General features: G+C 48.9%; 1 protein-coding gene across 3 annotated transcripts in view; it reads left to right on the top strand.

Moving 5' to 3' along the window:
* The window catches only part of DNAH17 (dynein axonemal heavy chain 17), a 12,633,448-nt gene that overhangs the window by 3,224,320 nt on the left and 9,388,203 nt on the right, over positions 1 to 20,925 (top strand). For all 3 annotated transcript variants that reach the window (XM_078653923.1, XM_078653924.1, XM_078653922.1), the window contains exon 22: positions 14,944 to 15,166. In XM_078653923.1, coding sequence (XP_078510049.1) covers positions 14,944 to 15,166 — 223 coding nt within the window. The remainder of the gene's footprint in view (positions 1 to 14,943; positions 15,167 to 20,925) is intronic.

Below are 20,925 nucleotides of genomic sequence, written 5' to 3'. Positions count from 1 at the left end.
AGAGTCTATCATTCTAGTGTTGGTGAAACTTTTCAACGGTATACTCTTGAAGGGAGAAGACCCTCCTGGGTCATGGAGTGAAGCCACAGTCGTCTTAATATTAAAACCTGGCAAAGTCCCGACTGACTGTGGCTCCTATCGCCCAATCTCACTCCTAAATAACGATTATAAACTGTTTGTCGCCATCCTATCAAAAAGGTTGTGGGGGAGCTGCGGATAACATCATTCATGTCGATCAAAAGGGTTTTATTAAAGGGCGCCAATTAGCCAACCTTACTTATGATCTAGTAGGTGCTATTGATATTGCGTCCACCTTCACCCTTCCTTTGGCTGTCCTAACGCTGGATGCAACTAAAGCCTTTGACAGGGTTAATTGGGTATACATCTCTGAGGTGTTGAAGAAGTTTAATTTAGGAAGAGCATTCTGCCGTGCTATAGAACTGCTGTACAAGGCCCCGACAGCTAGATTACTTGTTAATGGGTCATTGACAGACCCTTTTACGATCACTAGGGGTACGTGACAGGGCTGCCCCCTCTCCTGTTTAACCTGTATATAGAACCATTTGCACAGGTACTCAGAGAAGAACATAACATCGTTTCCTTTAAATTTGGAGAGTGGGAGAGGAGAGTGGCCCTGTATGCAGACGATATCCTGATCTTTACAGCTGACCTCGATACAGCTTTTTCTACGGTTATCTCACGTGCGGAAGAGTTTGGCAAAATATCGGGTTATAAAATTAACACAAATAAGACCGAGTTGATGGCATGGAATATGGAAAATACACATCTCCATATTGCCTCCACCATGCGATACTTAGGTATTAGAATAACTCAGAAAGTTGGAAAGATCCCTGAATTCAATATTGACTGTATTTTTAAAGAGTGCCAAAAACAGCTGAAATCTTGGGCGCACCTTCCCCTATCGATCTTGGGAAGGATAAATTTAGTTAAAATGTCTATCCTGTCCAAGCTAACTTTTCTCTTTAATTCCATTCCACTTGCGTTCGACACGAAGCAAATAGCGAAATGCCAAAGAGAACTAAACTCATTCATTTGGCAGTATAGAGGTACCAGGTTAGCTTGGAAGAAGCTTAGGCGGAAGAAGGAGAAAGGAGGACTGGCAATGCCCGATTTGCAATACTATGCGTGGGTATTCCAGTTATCTCATTCAAGAATGCTGCTGAAAATGCCCACCAGCACAACTGATTTTTCGGGCCATGCTAAGGGGAGATGACTTGTCGGAAGTTGGTTTTATGTTTAAGTTTGGATATCTAAACATTTTTTTTAAAAATTAAACTTAAAGTTCTTCAGTCGACAGCCCGAAGTTGGTCAGCAATAAGAAGGAGAGTAGGGCTGGGCTACTTCTCAAATTGTGCACCTTTATGGGATTCTTCGGGTACACCGGCATGCCTCCAGGACAGTTTGAGCATACCGCTGAGAGATTCATGGATCTTAACGTGGGGGGACTTGATGGAAGGGGCTGCTTTGCCTTCTTGGGAAGACCTTCGCGAGAAAGTGGGGCCCGGTCTCTCTAAGTTTAAGTATTTTCAATTGAACAGCTGGGTTCAGTCACAGGCTAAGCGTGATGTATTATTAGGGAGGGAGAGTAACCTAGAAGATCTGCTAGTGACAAAGCCTAGAGGTAGAAAAGAGGTCTCATTGTGATATTGGGCTATTGGGGAGGAGGCAGTTGGCGAATTTAAACTTGCCGATGAATTATGGGGAGAGCAGATGAATATACAATGTGATTCGATGTGGATGGATTCATTTAACACTCTGTATAGAATAGTTAAACCTGCTTGGCTTAGGCGCAATCATATTTTTACAGTCCATAGAGCGTATCTTTCCCCGCTCAAGCTATCAAAATATCAGCCGGGGAAAGTATGTAACAAATGTGGTTTGCCAGAAGCTTCGGATGTACATATGTTTAAGGACTGTCCGCTCATATGCCATTTCTGGGATAACGTCATAAAATCTATGGTATCCATCCTGAAGGTCCCATTGACTATTAGTTTACCGTTAATCATATTCGGCCTCGATGACAACATTTTGGGCCCTTCAAGATCTCTTCTTTTTTATGCAATTCTTTTGGCAAGAAGGCAAATATGCAAGTATTGAGTAGAGTGAAAGGCGCCGACCCACTCAGAATGGCTGACATCGTTGTATGAAGTATCTAAGGTTGATTTGGCCAGATCCTGTAACAAGAATAAACTTGCATTTTCGGATCTATTGAAGCAGTGGATGTAGGAGTCCGGGTTTTTTTTTCCCCCGGGTCCTATGATTATGCCTTTTGATGCTCCTCGGACCTCAAAAAGGGTCTCTCAGTATTATGGTCCGACAGGTTTGCAAAGACCTAGGTGGAGCAAAAACCACTTCCCCACGATCTTCCTTCCAGTAATTATTTGTCTTTGGCTGACAGTAGCAAATAATGAGATCAGCAGGACACAAAAAGAAAGATGGAGGTTTTTCTTTTCTTTTTCCAGTGGGGTTAAGGCAAATGAGGACAAAATAAAAAATAAAAAAAAGTTGCTTCGCCACCCATTCTTTTTTTCCAGTGTGGAGATTGGTTATGTACTTCTTCCCTCCCTCCCCCTGATACTTTTTCTCCATTAGTTTGGGGTCTATTTGACTGTGCTACAGTCAATTGGTCATATATAGTGCCATGGTTGCACATGCTCTGTTGTTGCTGAAATGTTGTAAGTTACCATTACATTCCTGTTGTTACAGTCTTATTATCCATTGCCATACCATTCATGTGGTTGCAGACTGCTTGTTGTTTACCATAACATTAATTTCCATTGTTGTTTTTCCCTCATAGGAGGGTATGGTTCTGCACGTATGTGAGGCTGTTTCTAGGGGCGAGCACTCTGCTCTCTCCTTTCAGTAGCTTAGGGCCAGATGTATTAAAGGGTTTTGCTCATTCTGTGTCTATGGGGAAATGTGTTGATACATATGTCTTTAGCGTTTTTCTCTATCATGCATTGTGATGTTTCTCATCATTTGAATTATTTATTGTCGTCATTTTGTAACTTGTTCTTATAGTAGCAACATTCGGCTAGCACTGAGCGCCCATATTTGTCCAGCAAGCATCTTTTGAATGTTATATCTCTCCTCTGGGAGAAAATGGCCACCCCTCCATTTCTAGTTTCTTGTGTGGTATTAGCGATACGATTGTACCCAAGCTGTTCCATTAGTTTCCTCCGTGCACCCTCAATATGGGTCTCTTGTAAACTTACAATGTTGGCACAGAATACTTGCAAATATATTTCTACTTTCCGCCATTTAACATGGTACATCAGACCACATATATTCAGATTCTCCTCATCTATAATAGTATGGTTTTTAAAAAAAATATAGCATGAACCTTGATGGCTTTGCCGGCTGACCGACTCCCAGTTGCATCAGCTATTTCCCCTCCCTTCCTCCTGATTTCTTGGATTTGCTCATGTACCAGGATTTTCCTTCCCCCACTCCCCTTACCCACACCAACCCATCCTCTGAACTCCCTAACCTCACCTCTGCCCCCTGTCCCTTCCCCCCATCTTGTCACCATCCCCGACAAATTAGTAAATAGGTCAGATCTGATCCTGGAGATGCCACCCACGATGAGGTGCTCCTGTGCTCCAGCCCTCGTAAAATGACCAGAAGAGATAAATGGAAAAACAAAGATCCAATGAATAGAGCCTCCAGGATGAGCCCAAAGAGAAAGAAACCCCAGTCTTGTATCCATATACTGCAGCAACCGACATCCTGCAAGGTTAACTTTAAGAAGAGCTTTTCATTCTTGTCATGAAAGTCCAGAGCCTCCCTTCATCTCCTTCAGGTGGTCTTGAGCCGTGATTTTGGACGTGAAGATCCGCACGATCCCATTTGAGATGATTTTTAGTCGGGTCGGGTTTAATAAATATGCCTCACTGCCTGATGCCTGGAAGGGTGGGATCAGCTGGCGTGATCTTCAGCTCCTTTCTACAGTGGTGTGGCAGAACCCTTGGTGGACCAAAAATGTATGAGCCTCATAGGTTTGGCTTCTGGTCTTGCTTTGTCAAATATGGCTTGCCGGAGGAGAAGGTTGCAGTAGAAAACTAAAACTGCCCGAGGCCATTCTATTTGTCCAGCAAAGTTGTTTTTCTTTAACATCATCGGAATGCGGTGCACTCGCTGTACCTCGGCATCCCAGTTGAGGTACAGAAGGGCAAAGAAGAGCCGTCACCACAAAAACTGAGGACCTACCTTGAACTTGGCCTGGCTGCTGGGACTTCGACAATTGCAAAGTCCTGACTTATCCAAAGGCTGTGCATCCTCCTCAACACTTGGAGGACTGTCCATCACTTTGCCAACCATCTAGCATCTATCTTGGGACGAAGGAGCCATTCCTGGATATCTGGCCCGCCTAGGGAGCACCATGTCAGAAGGAAGTCTCTGTGGCTCCAGGAGGTCAGCCCCATCCCTCTGCCCCTCTGCACCAATACACTTCGTACCAGTGCACCTGCACCAGCAAATACTTGTTTGTGTCCAGTCCGTACATCACCACTGTGAGACACCTACCTGCACGAGAGAGCACCGAGGCTACCATCTCTATCAGCACCTCAGCACTCGGACCTCCCAGGGCAGGTAAATCCAAACTGCTGGTGATTCTGTGGATCTTGGTCCCTAAGCACCTTAAGTTCTAAAAGGCACTCCTGAACACCGACTGCAAGTATATGTTTTCTGTGTATGTTTTTCCTCCAATAGGATAACATTACCGCGTTGGAAGCTCATGTTTCGAAAACTGATATTGGCGCATTTTTACTGTTTTCTTATAAAATTGATAACTCAGAAAGTGCTTACCTAATCTGAATATTTTGGTGTCTAAATTCATTAATTTTTATTTTTTTAAATTAATCTCAGATTTTTTTCTTGAGTGTTTGCCTCATTTATTGTCGCGGTGTGTACAACAAATGCTTAACGCTCCCTGTGAGAATGTGGCCTGGCATATGCTGTTCAAAAATTATAGTGGGCACCTTGCATCAGTCCAAACAACCCCTTAGAGGTGATAGGGTAAATACAACCTTATTTGAAAGCTATCCTAGTGGCAGCTATGGAGAGCAGTCTTCAGGCTAAGTCTTGAAGGAATGTGAAGCAGCTTGTTTTACCAGTCTATAATCTCTTGAATGACCAAATGAAAGGAGAACCACACCAGGTATATATAAATATATGTATTTATTCTAAAAACACCCTACTAGTCTCTTTATGAGGCTAGAGGTCAAAGCACATATGTTACACTTAATATCACACAGTAAATTAGCACAATACACGTTGAGCCCTAGGGGCGTACCAAACAATATTTTAAGAACGTGGTATAAGAACCGCGACTTGACTAGACACAAGGCCAAGAGCCTGAAGAATCGCTGGGGCCACAAGGAACCACCCAATGTAGTGACACATGGGACTTGCGGGGTATTCGTACAATGTAAGAACACAGCTGCGAGAAGCTGTTAGCTTCTATGCGGAAAGTTGCGGGTGGAAATGTAAAGATCTGAAAGAAACAGGTTAGTATTAGATTCCTTACCTTAGAATATCCCCAGGCGTCAGTCTGGATCCGGAAACTTTTGCTTAGCAGTACCCCTGCGCGTCGGTAGGCGTCGTCTGCAGGCGTCCCCCGCGGCTCCGCGTCCGTCGTTGGCGTCGTGCGCCGTGATGACGTCGCTGGAGTATATAGACGCCGCCTCCACGCGCTGACGTCAGTTCTTCTTTTTTCCGCGCCAGTTAGCGCAGATCCGAGAAGTGCAGTACTCCGGTCTTTTGACCAAAGTTTTTTGTGAATCCTTGATTCTTCTTACGGTGCCGGTAGGATGCCCGGTTTTAAGAATTGTGATGACTGTGACCGCACGATGTCGGTCACGGATCATCACCGACTCTGACTCCGGTGCCTGGGCCCCGACCACGCCGTGGACGACTGTGTCGACTGCCGGGCCCTGACGGTCCCGCAAGCTACTCGAGCTGCGGGTGTCGGCCCCGCGTCGAGAGCGGTCCCGGTCCGGCCGGAGGTCGAGGGAGCGGTCGAGGGAGCGGTCGCGGAGCCGCCACGAGCGCTCCGGAAGTCGTCACCATTCCTCTGGTTCCTCAGGTAGGAAACACAAGAAGTCGGGGCGTCGTCATCGTACCCCCGACTCCCCCCGACGCTCGTGCGATACGGCCGGGGGTTCGGGTGGCCCCACCCCCGCGGCTCCGCGTGAGTCGCCGGCGCGGCCGGCTCCATACCCTACGGTCCCTGGGCAAGGCGCGACGCCCGGGGAGATAGAGGAGTTCCTCATGGCCATGAGGGCGCTGTGCTTCCGTCCGGGGGCCCTAGCGGTTCGGGTGCTCCTGCCTCGACGCCGTCGGGTGCTCCGGCCCCGGTGCCGCCGACGGCTCCGACCGCGGCGCCGCAGGGACCCTCAGGGTCGACGCCGGCTGGTCTACCGGCCTCTCCGGCGCCGATTCCATCGGGGTTGCCCCCGACGCCACCCCCGCGCGGCGCCGGTGCTCCGGCGCCGGCTCCGGGCGGCGGCGCCGCCATACCCTCTCCGACTCCGGACGCGGAGTCGGACCGGCGTCGCCCGACGCCGAGTCCGACGCCGATGGGGCCTGTGGACCCCAGGGAGCCGGTCTACATTGTTGATTCCGAATATGGTGAATATGTAGATTACGGAGAGGGTTGGGAGGGGTCTGAGGACCCTCTGTCACGCGAGTGTCGTAACAATGTGGACTGGACAGGTGATTTGGGTGACGCCAGTGGTCTGGACGACTCTCCTAACCCTGGCTTTGTCTCCCCTCCTACCGTGGCTTCGGAGGAGGGGGCTGCTTATTCAGTGGTGCTGATGAGGGCTGCCAAGGCCTTACACCTTGAACTCCTCGTCGCGGCCGTGAGGCCTAACATCCTCACTGAGGTCTTCAAACCGCAGTCATGCCCACAGGAGCCACTGCTGCCGTTCAACGAAGCCTTGTCTGACGTTCTTTTGGGCACGTGGTCCAGGCCCGCTTCAGGTTCGCCTGTTGATAGGAACGTGGCCAGACCCCACCGTCCGTGTAAGGATGACCCCAAGTTCCTGTCCACCCATCCCACCCCTGAGAGTCTGGTGATCCAGGCCTCGACTTCCCAGACCGCATTCCCGTCGGCCCCGCCCGACCGGGAATCCAAGAGGTACGACCAGTATGGAAAAAAGGTCTTCTCGTCCCTGAGTTTGGGACTGCGGTCTTGCAACACCGCATGCCTCTTGGGCCGCTACTCCCACTCTCTGTGGGATACGGTCGCGGACCTGCTGCCAGAATGCCAGCGGGAGGTACGGGCAAAGCTCGGCAAGGCTATGATTGAAGGCCGAGACGCAGCAAAATACTCCATCAGGTGTGGTCTTGATACGACTGACTCGCTGGGCAGAGCGATGTCCACGACGGTGGCGATTCGTCGCCACGCCTGGCTGAGGTCCTCCAACTTTTTGGCAGATGTCCAGAATGCCTTGATGGACATGCCGTTCGATGGCAGTCGCCTGTTTGGCGACAAAGCGGACCACGCGCTGGAGCGCTTCAAGGACTCCAGGGTCACGGCCAAGTCCTTGGGTCTCTCGACCCAGCGCCAGCAAACGGGTTCGTTTCGCTCCTTTCGTGGCCAAGGAAGGGGCGGTCCCACACGTGCTGCCAGCCACGCGCCGCAACACATTTCTCAACGCGGTGGCGGCCGTGGAGTCCGCCGTGGAGGCGGTCGGGGACAACGGCGAGGTCAGACCACACTTCCCCCCGCAGCATCGGCCTCCAAATCCTCCTAGTCCGTGCTTTCAGGCCCATGTGACGCCAGTGGGTGGCAGGGTTCGCCATCACCACTCCCGCTGGCGCGCAATCACATCGGACAGGTGGGTGCTGCAGCTCGTCCGAAGGGGCTACTCCCTCCCCTTCGATACCACTCCTCCAGCCATGCCACCGCAGAACCACCGTGTGTCGGGGACCACTTGACACTCCTGCAGGAGGAAGTTACGGCCCTCTTGGCCAAGGGGGCCGTCGAGCGCGTTCCTGGGCCAGAAGTAGGGCGTGGTTGCTATTCCCTCTACTTTCTGGTACCCAAGAAGGACAAAGGGGGCCTACGTCCTATCTTGGATCTACGGAACGTCAACGGCTTCCTCCGGAAGGAGAAGTTCAAGATGTTGACTTTGGCTCAGGTCTTGGCTGCTCTAGACCCGCTAGACTGGATGGTAGCGTTGGACTTGCAGGATGCGTATTTTCACATCCCCGTCCTGCCGGCCCACCGGCGTTACCTGCGGTTCACGGTAGGCCACGAGCACTTTCAGTTTATCGTGCTCCCATTCGGCCTTACCAGCGCCCCACGGGTGTTCACAAAGGTGATGGCGGTGGTCGCAGCCCATCTGCGCCGGTTGGGGGTTTCAGTCTTCCCCTACCTGGACGACTGGTTGTTGAAGGCGGGCTCGCCCCAGACAGTCGTCCACCACCTTCAGATGACGGCAGACCTCCTGCACGAGCTGGGGTTTTCCATCAATGTGCCGAAATCACACCTGTGTCCCTCTCAAAAGCTCCTTTTCATCGGAGCGGTTCTCGACTCGGCGCAGTTTCGGGTTTATCCTCCGGAACGGCGAGTCCGGGATATACAGGCTTTGATTCCCATCTTTCAGCCGTTATTCCGGGTTTCGGTCAGGTTGACGCTGCGGCTGCTGGGGCTGATGGCTTCCTGCATCCTTCTGGTGCATCACGCCCGGTGGTGGATGCGGGCTCTGCAGTGGGACCTGAAGTTTCAGTGGGCCCAGCATCAGGGCAACTTGTCCGATCATGTCTTGATCTCGGAGGGCACTGCGAGACAACTGCAGTGGTGGCTTACGGACCGCGATTGGGTCAGAGGCAGATCCCTCTCCCTTCCCCAACCTGAGCACGTGGTTGTGACGGACGCGTCCCTCCAGGGCTGGGGAGGCCACTTGGGAGAGGCGGAGATCAGAGGCATCTGATCTCCTGCGGAGTCCCGGCTCCATATAAACCTGTTGGAGCTGCGGGCGATCCGTCTAGCACTGAAGGCATTCCTCCCCTTTGTCAACGTGAGTGTAGTGCAGGTGTTCACGGACAACACCACCGCCATGTGGTACTGCAACAAGCAGGGCGGAGTGGGGTCGTGGACCCTCTGCCAGGAGGCTCTGCGTCTCTGGCAATGGCTGGAACATCAGAGCGTGACTCTGACGGTTCAACACCTGGCAGGTTCTCTGAACGCCAGGGCGGACGAACTCAGCCGTCGGTGCTCGGTGGATCACGAATGGCGTCTGAACTCGGACGTGGCGAAAGGCCTCTGTCTGCAATGGGGAGAGCCTTGGTTAGATCTATTCGCCACAGAAGAGAACGCGCAATGTCATCAGTTCTGCGCGTTGGAGTTTCCAAGACGGCACTCGCACGACGACGCCTTTCGGCGCGCGTGGAGTTGCGGTCTATTGTACGCCTTTCCGCCTATACCACTTCTGCCCAGAGTGCTGAAGAAGATCAGGCGCGACCGGGCCCAAGTTATCCTTGTGGCTCCGGACTGGGCTCGAAGGTACTGGTATCCCGAGCTACTCAGCATGTCAGTCGGTCCCTCGATCCGCCTGCCCCTTCGGGAGGACCTTCGGTCGCAGCAGCAGGGGAAGGTCCTCCACCCGAACCTGTCCAGTCTCCACCTCCATGCGTGGAGATTGAGCGGCGACAGTTGAGGCCATTTGACTTGCCTCCTGAAGTTTGTGATGTGATTCTGGCAGCCAGGCGTCCCTCCACAAAGTCGGTATACGCCTGCCGGTGGAACAGATTTGTGGCATGGTGCACAGCAAAGGCTGTGGACCCTCTTTCTGCCCCTCTCTCCGAGGTTCTCCTCTTTCTTCTCTCTCTTGCCCAGCAGGGCTCTGCTCTGGGCACTATCAAGGGCTACCTTTCTGCCCTTTCGGCCTTTCTAAGGCTGCCTGATCAACCTTCTTTGTTCAAGTCCCCTACGAGATTCTTGAAAGGCATCACGCACATGTATCCACCTGTTCCGTTTGTGATGCCTCAGTGGGACTTGAACCTGGTTCTGACCTTCTTGATGTGTGCTCCCTTTGAGCCACTTCATTCCTGTCCTCTCCGTCTCCTGACTTTAAAGACGGCCTTCCTGGTTGCCATCACCTCTGCCAGGAGAGTCCAGGCTCTTTCTGTCAAACCTCCTTTCATGTCCATTCATCCAGACAAGGTAGTTCTGAGAACTAGACCTTCTTTCCTGCCAAAAGTAGTCTCTGCTTTTCACATCGGGCAGTCCATCACCTTACCCTCCTTCTTCCCGCCTCCGCATCCTTCAAAGGATGAAGGGCGGCTCCATCGTCAGGACCCAAAACGTGCGCTTTCATTTTATATGGATCGCACTCGCCAGTTCCGGGTGGATGACCAACTGTTTGATGGCTACGTGGGTGCGAAGAAGGGACGGGCGGTGCATAAACGGACCATCTCTCGGTGGGTCGTCCTGTGCATCAAAGCGTGCTACTCTTTGGCTCGGAAGGAGCCTCCTGTTGGGCTGAGGGCCCATTCCACTCGGGCCACGGCGGCTACTACTGCCCTGGGCCGGGGAGTCCCCTTGCAGGACATTTGTCAGGCGGCTACGTGGGCCTCGCTGCACACGTTTGCAAGGCACTACTGCCTGGACAGTCAAGTCCGGAGGGATGGCTTCTTTGGCCGTTCTGTCCTCCAGGACTTTCTGGTGTAAGCTGTATTGGTTCGCAGACCCACCACCGGGGTTGGTATTGCTGGGGTATCTATTCTAAGGTAAGGAATCTAATACTAACCTGTTTCTTTCAGATGAACAAGTTACTTACCTTCGGTAACGATATATCTGTAAGAAACAGTAGTTAGTATTAGATTCCTTACCGCCCCACCCATCCTCCCCGTTCTGCGAACTGATACATAGGGTTAAGGTCATCCACTTCAGGGCCCTAGTTTCGCATGGCACCAGTGTTGGTTCTTACATGGCTCTGCGTGTTCTGGCGCGGAAAAGCTGTGTACAAAGAACTGACGTCAGCGCGCGGAGGCGGCGTCTATATACTCCAGCGACGTCATCACGGCGCACAACGCCAACGACGGACGCGGAGCCGCAGGGGACGCCTGCAGACGACGCCTACCGACGCGCAGGGGTACTGCTACGCAAAAGTTTCCGGATCCAGACTGACGCCTGGGGATATTCTAAGGTAAGGAATCTAATACTAACTACTGTTTCTTACAGATATATCGTTACCGAAGGTAAGTAACTTGTTCATTAAGGACACTTAGGAGAGGACTTTGAGCAAACCCCTTTAGACTTAAGGGGTTCTAGGGCCAACACCCACGGAGCACCGGAGTATTCGAGTTACCTCACCCAGGGAAGCTGGGTGCATAGGTGTCTTTTGGTGTCGGGAATCGTCGTTGATTTCAAAGGCGATCTGCTTCAAAGCGCTGCTGCCATCGAAGAGGAAAGTGTCCGGTGTGATCCAAGCCTGGATCGAAGATAAGAAGAACCTGAAAGCTGAGGGGACAGAGTCTGGGTCACTTGCCAGTGACCAGGGGCACGATAGACAAATGCCCACCGATGTCGGGTGATTCAGGTTGAAGAGGTGAAGCTTGACTCTGCAGCCACGAGGACCAGAAGGCGTCGACGATGACCAGGAGCTGGATTCGTGCTGTCTCATAAAGGATGTCGAGTGCTGCTGTGTTGGTGACCGGATTGGACCCAACAAGCCTTGGCAACAGCAACCCACGCAGAAAGAGAAGAAATGCTTTCGTGTGGACCAGCACGGTCCGAGGGACTCACCTAGTGGTCAAGTAGTAGAGAGTCAGGGCATGTCTGGAGCAACCAGGGCAACCCAAGGAAAGTCAAAGGTGCCTTCTTCGGGACCCACCAGTCAATGGACCAGGGATCGTGAAGGTACCTCGAGCGAAACCACAAAGGAACGGCTCACAGGACACTCGAGGAGTGTACGCCAGCAATCTTTGGTGGAAAAGGTGCTTGGGGTCTGGGCTACAAGTAACCCAATGCACAAACTCAAGGGACGTCGAGAACTGATGAACTTGCAAATGTGCATGGTGTCCAGGGGTTCCAGTTCCACGGTACTCACGAGGACTGAAGGTCTCAGCTTTGCTGGGGACTCAAGTCGGCCTCGGGGAAGTCTGGAAATCCACCTTCTGGGCTGCAATTACTTCGGGGTCCTGCGGGAGCTTCGGAGATGCAGACCGGTCAGATGCGTCTTTGGTGCCTGCCAAGCAGGGGAGTAGCTCCTTTACTCCAAGGGAGATTCTTTAGTCATCTAGTTGTGTAGATCGTCGAAGTTCCAGGATATCTGTAGCAGAGTTTTGTCGAGGTGTAATCTAAAATCCTGTAGTCAGGGGTTCCTTTCTTATACCCAAAGAAGGGGTTGCACTTACTCTGGGGACCCACCTATGGGAGGGTTTGGAAAGAGGGGAGGCTACACCCATTTCCTTTGTCCAGTTCTGCACCAAAGCAGGGGCTGGTAGCCCCTGCATCTGGTTTGAACTGGGCTATATACAGGGACGCCAATGTGCCCCCAGTGCAGACTTTAAAGCACTCTCAGAGTGCACCCACCCAGCCCCAATACACTAAAGCCTGTCTGGGAGGTGGTGACACCTCCCTGTGACAGGAAACCTATTGTCCAGGCCTCCCCTGCCGGAGTTTCGTTCAGCAGCAGGAGGCCAGACTCTTGCCTGTGGCTGCAGCATTCATTTTGTGATGCCAGGGCTCTTTTAACCCCTCCCCTGCTGGTGACGGAACCACTCCATCATTAGCTGCGGTCGCGCTGTGCTGATGACGGAGCGGTTCCGTCACAGCCCGCTCGCCGCGCCTGCACGGCGCGGATTCCGCGCCTGCGCTGAGTGTTCCATTGAGCGGGCGGGGCCGTGACAGAACCGCTCCGTCATGAGCACAGCGCAACCGCGGCTGGTGACGGAGCGGTTCTGTCACCAGCATGCGCCCGCCGCGCGGCTGCCCCGCCCCCTTAGCACTGCGGCGGAATAGCCGTCGCAGTGAAGGGGTTAAACTGGTACCGGGTATACCGTGTGTACATGTCTCGCCATCTAGAAGGGTGGAATCATACCCCCGCCGCCAGGACTGGTGGGGGGTATGATTCCAAAGTGTTTGACACCAAACATGACATGTTTCTGTGCAGCCATTCCAAAGTTAGCATTTACCGCGAGGTTATAATGCACTTAAGAGTATATGGTCTGGCTGCATCACAGAACAGCCCCAGAGAGTAGGTTCCGAAGGCTGCAGAGGTGCCCTGCTCATGCATGTGCACCCTCTCACACAAAACCTGGCACCCTGCCTTCAGGATTGAAAAGGGCTGCCATAGGGGTGACTGATAGGTGTATGTGTGTACTAATTTAAGGTAGATATAAGTAACCTATAACTTAGTAAGAGGTGTATGCACCACCTTACCCAGGCGGCAGTAGCAGTCCTGTGGCGTCATTTTGGAAGGCTTCCCAGAGGTGGCATAATACATGCTGCAGCCCCTGGTAGGCCTCTGGGGTAACATATACTAGTGACTCATAAGGGTACCCCAGTAACCAAACTGAAACATCAGCAAAAAGTGGGGGTAACCATAAGAGCAGATCCCATTCTCCTACACTCCCCTCTGATAAGACTAAGCGGCTCGGCCACACTACCACAAATAGAGCACTTAGGATTATTAAAATAAGCCCCTGTAAACCAATAAGGGTCGTCTGAACTTTTTGCATGGTGTGCCCTTACATTGACTCACTACATAAAAAGCCAGCTTACTACAACCGGCCACTCTAAATAGAGCGGATGGTCAGATAGCTTACCTCAGTTTAGTTCAGAGGCTCAAGAAATACAAGCCTACCTGAGAAACCTCATTTTTCCTTCCACGTTTAGTCTGGAAGACCCCTGAAGGAAAAAGGATGGTTGCCTACTTGTAATTCTAGCCCTCTTTCAGGGGAATTGCAATTAAAAACAAACATCCCACCCTCCTCCCCAGTGGTAGAAATAAAGGAAACTGATGAATCTCATAGCAGTATCCTTTGTCTCCATTGTTGAAAAAAAGAACTTCAGCAACTGCCATTATGAAAGAATGATTGGACACGGAAGCACTGGGAGTCCCTAGAACGACAGTGTAAGTTTGCCCGGCTTGCACAATAGCAGTCTGTATTGATACATTGCCCTATCATTACCCTTCATTTTCTTTGAAATGGCTTGTTAAAGAGTTTTTCTCTCAACACTCAGTTCTGTCCGGTAACTTTTCTATATTTTAATGGGGTTTTTGATTTTAAAGAAAAGAACTGAAATTAGTCAGTATAGTCTTTTAACCCGTTCCATGCTGTGCGAATTCTCGCGCTGTGCTGGCTTTTTATTGAGTGGGTGGAGTTTGGACGGCACCCGGCTGTCCTCCGCACACGCCCACCGTGTCGTTGGATGGCCAGGGGCCATCCGAAGCACACAAGGGGTTCATAGACTGCCAAATAATTTTTCATTAAAGAAGCAGATATGGCATTTTTAACAAAAAGCAAACACGAATTTCCTCTGAAAAAGTGCTCCAGGGTTCTGCATGTGGGGGGACGTGGGAGTGCCTATGATTTCTTTCTGCAGGAGAACTAGTATTTCAGTGAAGGATAATTACTTCTTAAATATTTATATAACTTGGAAGGTGTTCAGTGCCTTTTTAAATAGACCATCCTGTGCCTCAACTTCTCCACCTGTCTTCCACTCTAGGGCAAAGACCCAGCTCTGAAATTGTCTACACAACTGAGCAATATTGTACTTTACGATAGGAAATAATGTTATGTGTTAATTCTAAGGTTGAGGAAATAGTTCACACGTTAAGGATTTTTGTTTGACTTGGATGTGACAAGACACTTCCTTCAAAACTGCTTACCAATGAAATGCACGAACACCAACATGTGTTCATTCTGTCCACTAATAATTTCATGGATTTCATTTTCTTTCAGCATTACTGAGTTACAAACTTTCATGGAAACTATTAATGCAGCCTTGAGTATACCAGTGAAGGAAGGTGACCTGGAAGCTCTGGCAGAAGTGATGGCCAACCTAATGAAAGTGAAAGAGAGACAGTCAGCTACAGACAGCATGTTTGAGCCTCTGAAACAAACAATTGAACTTCTTGAAACCTTTGATGTAGAGATGCCAGAAGAAGTCCACATGCAGCTCCATGTATGTTGTTATTTCGGAGTTAGACAATGTATTTATTATTCAACATATTCAATTAATTTCTTATTTATTGGTTAGAATTTAACATTCTACTAGAACATTCAGTACAATGTGAAGCCTGTTTTGCTTTGTTGACATATGGCTTCGCAATGTTTGTTTTATTTTTAAGCAGCTGAATCTTTTGTGTAAACATATAGGCTTACATGTGTGTATGAAACTTACATTCAGTTTCTGACTAAAATTTCCACATATCTATTTCATGGAAAAAGAAATTCAAAAATGGATTGCTTTCTACACTGAGGCATTTATGAAATAAGGAATTTAATTTTTGATTATTCAGCATACGTTTGAGCTGAAAAATAGTCCCTCGTGTTGCAATGCAGGCTGTACATAGGCGGTAGATTGATACATTGACCGGAGACAGGCATGAGGTGAGAAATAAATATTTCTCTGGGAATCCAAAATCCATTCTGTGTATATTTTGATGAATTGGTAACAACATTTTAAAGAATTGGTAACAACAACATTTTAAAGAATTGGTAACAATAGGTCAACAAGAGCTGTCATGTCAGACCAAAAAAGAAATGTTGCAAAGGTTTTGAACACTGGAATGAGTGACTTGGGAAAGCATTGGCTGGGAACGATGCTATAGAGTAGGGGCATGGATCTCTAGATCTCTAATTGGACAATCATTGACAACAGTGGACTTTATCCTCCACCCTAGAAGCCTATAATAAAATGAGGCAGTGCCAGATGGGTCATAACCTGAAAAATAGTCAAACCTTTGTGTAAAAGCTTTTGAACTACCCTTTGGTAAAGAGGGCAATGTTCCCGTTGAGTATAGGAAAACACTTTGCGAGATGTACTAGCCTTGTGTCAAAAATTATGACCAAAATGTTGATAGCAGAACCATCATAAAACTCATAAGAAGAAAACACTGTTGAATGTTCTAAATCGTATAACATTTCATATACTTTATCAATATCCCATTCATCAGAAACAGTACTGTAGGTTATAATATCATTCAGTGAAATTTTAAACAGATGGAGAATTTGTAAAAGTTCAGTAGGACCATACACATTAAAGGATACCTTATCCCATCCGGAACTGGAGCAGCTGAAGTGTTCACCAGGAACAAGTCTCTTTGCTCACCGTGTGATGATGCTTGTGGTTTCAGAACCAAGTTCACAGTGTGTACTGCAGAGCATTGTGGGACAAACTGTACATTTAAGAAAAAGAAGAACTAGGTCGCAAACCCAATCCAAAGGATAAGGGAAAAATAATGCAATTGTAATCCAAAGGTGTAGCCATGGAGTAGCAAAATATGTTTTATTCAGTCAATGATAGAAAATCTGTACCTTCAATTTGAACGACAAGAACAGTGGGAGTGGTGGAGGTGCTGGAGTCCCGATCTATCTGAGAAGTCGTCAAAATCGATGATGTATCCAGCTGCGGTCCAGTCTATTTTTGGCAGCTCAGCAGGTTGTATTGAACTTGATGCAGATTCAATCTGTGGTGGATGTACACCTTATTTATTTTAGATTCTGAATGTAAATCTGTGTTTCAGTAATTTCAGATTACACAGTTGTAGTTGATTTTGAAACAGGTAGACTGACTTCAATGTTGTTTACTGTAGTATCATGTTGAAGAGTGCAGGATTAATTTGCAATTAAATCTTTCATCTGAACTTCCTGTAGGGCAGCGAGAGGAGATTGGTAGCTACCCATGAGTCCACATAGCCTACTGCGTGGCCACACACAGTGTGGTTTGATCAGATCAATAAAGACAAATCTTTTGTCGTGGCATCTGGTAAGGGGAGGAAGAAATACAGTCCGTGTACCCACAACTGCAAAGACAGACAGAAGCACTGTAAGATGGCCCAAACTCTTTCCTGTCCACCAACTTTTCTCCGACCAAATCCCCGATCTTTGAAATCCAGCCAGTTGTTTCCGGTACAACCTTCACTTCTCCAGTGGCCATGTATTTTATTTGGTTGTTGCTTTCTTCATCCCAGAATTAATTCAGCTCCTGTAAAACAGCAAAACACTCATTGATGTCAAATCGTGTTTCCACCACCACTGTACTGGGACTATTGAGGGCTGCAACCCACATTGTACCCCAAATAGGATTTCATAAGGAGTATGACCACGCAGGGACTTTCTTGGCATGGTATTCAAGGCTCTCTAAACCCCATGTAGGTGATGGACCCAACTGCGACCAGAGCCCAGTACCCTTGCTGTTAAAGACTGTAGTAAGCCCCAGTTTTTCCTCTATACCAACACTGTCCCTCGGGATAGTATGGAGTTGAGAAACGCTGGGTCACTCCAAAACGCTCCATGTACTCTTTGTAAGCCTGAGACCTAAACGCAGGACCCCTGTCTGAATGTAAAGTGCCTACTGCGTATGTCCCGATAAAGACTTGTATATCTTTTATAACAGCTCCTGCTTCAGCAGATCACACTGGCAATACCCACAGGAATCAAGAGCAGAAATCCACTGCCACATAGATATACTGGTAAGCCCTATTAGATGATAAGGGGCTGCTGTAGTCCAGATATACACAAGACAATGGCTTATTAGAGATCTGGGGCCATATGATGGTAGCTCAATACCGGTCGGTAACGGCCGAAAATCGGTAATTATCCCATTACCGACCGGTATTTAGCCTTTTCTAATGTAGGAGGCAGGTTTTAAGGATTCAGTAATTTAACGATTCCTTATTTTATGGAATCGGTAAAATACCAAATCCTTATTTTAAGGAATCTGTAAATTACCGAATCCTTAAAAGCTATGTAGGTGGCACTCAAGTGAGTGCATTTTTGCTATCAGGATTCGTTATTTACCACCAACTACAAGTTGGTGGTAAATACCGAATAACTTAAATAAAGCAATTTTTTGCTTTTTCCTCAGTGCCATGTGGCAGGCATGCATGTCCTTAGGGCATGTATGTGTGCCAAATGCGCACACATGCATGAATCAGGGGTGCAACAGGGTGTCAATGTGACACCCTGCCACCCTTGAATATGCTCCCCCTATTACCGATTCGGTATATACAGAATCGGTAATAGTGAATGGCTTCCCATTCATTCCTATGGGCCTCCAGGCCCATAGGAATGAATGGGAAGTTGATTCCTTATTACTGAATCGTTATTACCGATTCAGTAATAACTAATTTTACCGATTCGGTATTTTTTACCGGATTTTTAGCTACATATGAAATACCGATTCCTAAATACTGAATCGGTAAAATTCAATATTTAGAAATCGGTATTTCATATTTACCTACATCGGGCCCCTAGAGCGGTGTCTGGTGTGGACACCCCACGGTGGATCACTTCATCTTTTGACAGATGTCATATCTCAGGACAGAGCCCTGCTGCAATAGTGAAATTGGAGCAGCCAACCCCGCGTGTCCAGATGAAAGACCCTAATGCATATTGAGTATTAATCGTAGTTTTCTATTGCTATTTGGTATTACTCTATCCCCCACTCCTGGAATCGGAGAGTAAGTTATATTTTGTGCATATAGCTTACAGGAGTACTTGTGGAAAGCCCTTCAGTAGATGAGTGTGATTGCGAGTAGCTTTGACAGCCATCATGATTTCTCTGTGTTCCCTCGTACTTGAACAAGTTATCGCACCAACCACATAGTAGTAAGGACTAGGGCTGGGCGTAGTTTGCGAAGTAGCGCTACGCGAAGCTATGGAAAGTGCACTTTGCACTATGTGAACTGCGTAGTACACTGTTCGCACTGTGCAAGATGCCGTTTTCAATGATTACACAGTGTGGACATGCATCCGGCACTGTGCGATCATTGAACATGGCATCTTGCACAGTGCGAGCTGTAGTTTTCTGCCGCTCGAGTGGATATTTACTCGAGCGGCAGCTTTCGCAACCCGGACTGGTAGTTTCTCATCGCGAGCGGTCGCGAGCATACGCAACCACTCGCAATGAGAAACCTGACCTCCCTGCGTTGAGAATCTTGCCGGGAGGTTTATTTTCCACGCTCGCGATAGGCAACTGATCACGAACGAGGAAAAAGTCTCACCGGGATGTCATTTTGCTTTCTCATGGTCACCAACTTGACGTTGAGGACCGCGAGCAAGCAAAAACTGACCGCTGCACTACGCAACGCTATGCATGTTTGCACTGTGCTACGTGCAGTTCGCATATTGCAAAGTAGCGCAAACTTCGCAAACTACACGAGTGTAGGTAGTGTTTTGCCCAGGGTTAGTAAGGACTGTCTCCTTTGGGGCTTCATCAGCCACTGAATTCCCTGCAACATGCAAGCTAAAATATTGTTGATGACTCAATATGGATATAACATGAGCCCTTGTCAAGCATTCTTTCAGCTTTGCCACCTGTTCCCAAAGCATATTTTGCTTCACTATGCAGCCTCTTGAATCTCTGAATTCATTCTGAGTCCAATAATGAAGACACTCATTATATGACTGCACACTGTAAAAGGAATCGCACACAGTGAGTGTGGGGAATCAAGCATCCGTATTCTGTAGTGCCAGTTCTAGAGCCTTAAGGTCTGGCAACTGTGCCGTGCAGTGACTGAGTGACTGCCTGTAGCTTTTTTTCAGGATGGCATGTTAAATTATGCATAGAGCTTTTTATGACTGTGCATGCAACATAATATTGCTGTTTTGTTCCTACGGCAGGTTGCACAGAACCATCAGTGTAAATGATGTAGTCTTAACAATCTAGAGGCATAATTTCAATTGGTAGAGGATATTCTTGCTCATACTGGAGAAATGCTTGTGTAATGGAGAGTCAAATCGGTATTCTATATCTGTTGCAGTGAGGGAGTTTGCCCATTGTATCCATCTTGGATGTAGAGCTTTTGCATTTGGTACACTCACTCTGGTCACTGCCTCTAAGGTCAGTATTGGGGTCACAACAATAATTTGATTCCCTTGTGCCAGTGCACGTTCTGTCACTACCGCAGTCTGAACTGCAATCAGTACTTGTTTAGTTGGTGCAAAATGCATTTCCGCATTTGTATAGAGATGGGATTTATATGCAATTGGTACTGTTTTACTTTCATTGAACATGACATATGTATAGCCTGATGTCCTTGTGATCACACAGATCACCATGTTAGTTGTGTTCACATGTGTGTGTAAATGTTTGGAAGCTATCAATCAATCAATCAATCAATCAGATATTTGTAAAGCGCGCTACTCACCCGTTAGGGTCTCAAGGTGCTGGGGGTGCGGGGAGCTGCTACTGCTTGAAGAGTCAGGTCTTGAGGTGCTTCCTGAAGCTGAGGTGGTCCTGGGTCATTCGTAGGTGGGTGGGGAGGGAGTTCCAGGTGTTTGCTGCAAGGTGGGAGAACGATCTTCCTCCGGTGGTGGCTCTGCGGATCCGTGGGATGGTGGCGAGGGCGAGGTTGACTGAGCGGAGCTGGCAGGTGGGGGTGTAGAACGTGAGTCGGCTGTTCAGGTATTCTGGGCCCAGGTTGTGGAGTGCTTTGTGTGCGTGGGTGAGCAGTGATTCTTTTGCTGACGGGGAGCCAGTGGAGATTTCTCAGGTGGGTTGAGATGTGGCTGGGTTGGGGGATGTTGAGGATGAGTCGTGTGGAGGCGTTTTGTATGCGCTAGAGACGGTTCTGAAGTTTGGTGGTTGTCCCAGCGTAGAGGGCGTTCCCGTAGTCCAGTCGGCTGGTGACGAGGGCCTGGGTGACTGTTCTTCTGGTTTCGGTGGGGATCCATCGAAAGATCTTCCGGAGCATGCGCAGGGTGTTGAAGCATGAG

This window comes from Lissotriton helveticus, chromosome 7 (genome assembly GCF_964261635.1).
Source record: "Lissotriton helveticus chromosome 7, aLisHel1.1, whole genome shotgun sequence".
NCBI classification, from domain to species: Eukaryota; Metazoa; Chordata; class Amphibia; order Caudata; family Salamandridae; genus Lissotriton; species Lissotriton helveticus.
Note: the sequence above shows the minus strand (reverse complement) of the source record. Positions and strands in the feature narration are given on the sequence as shown.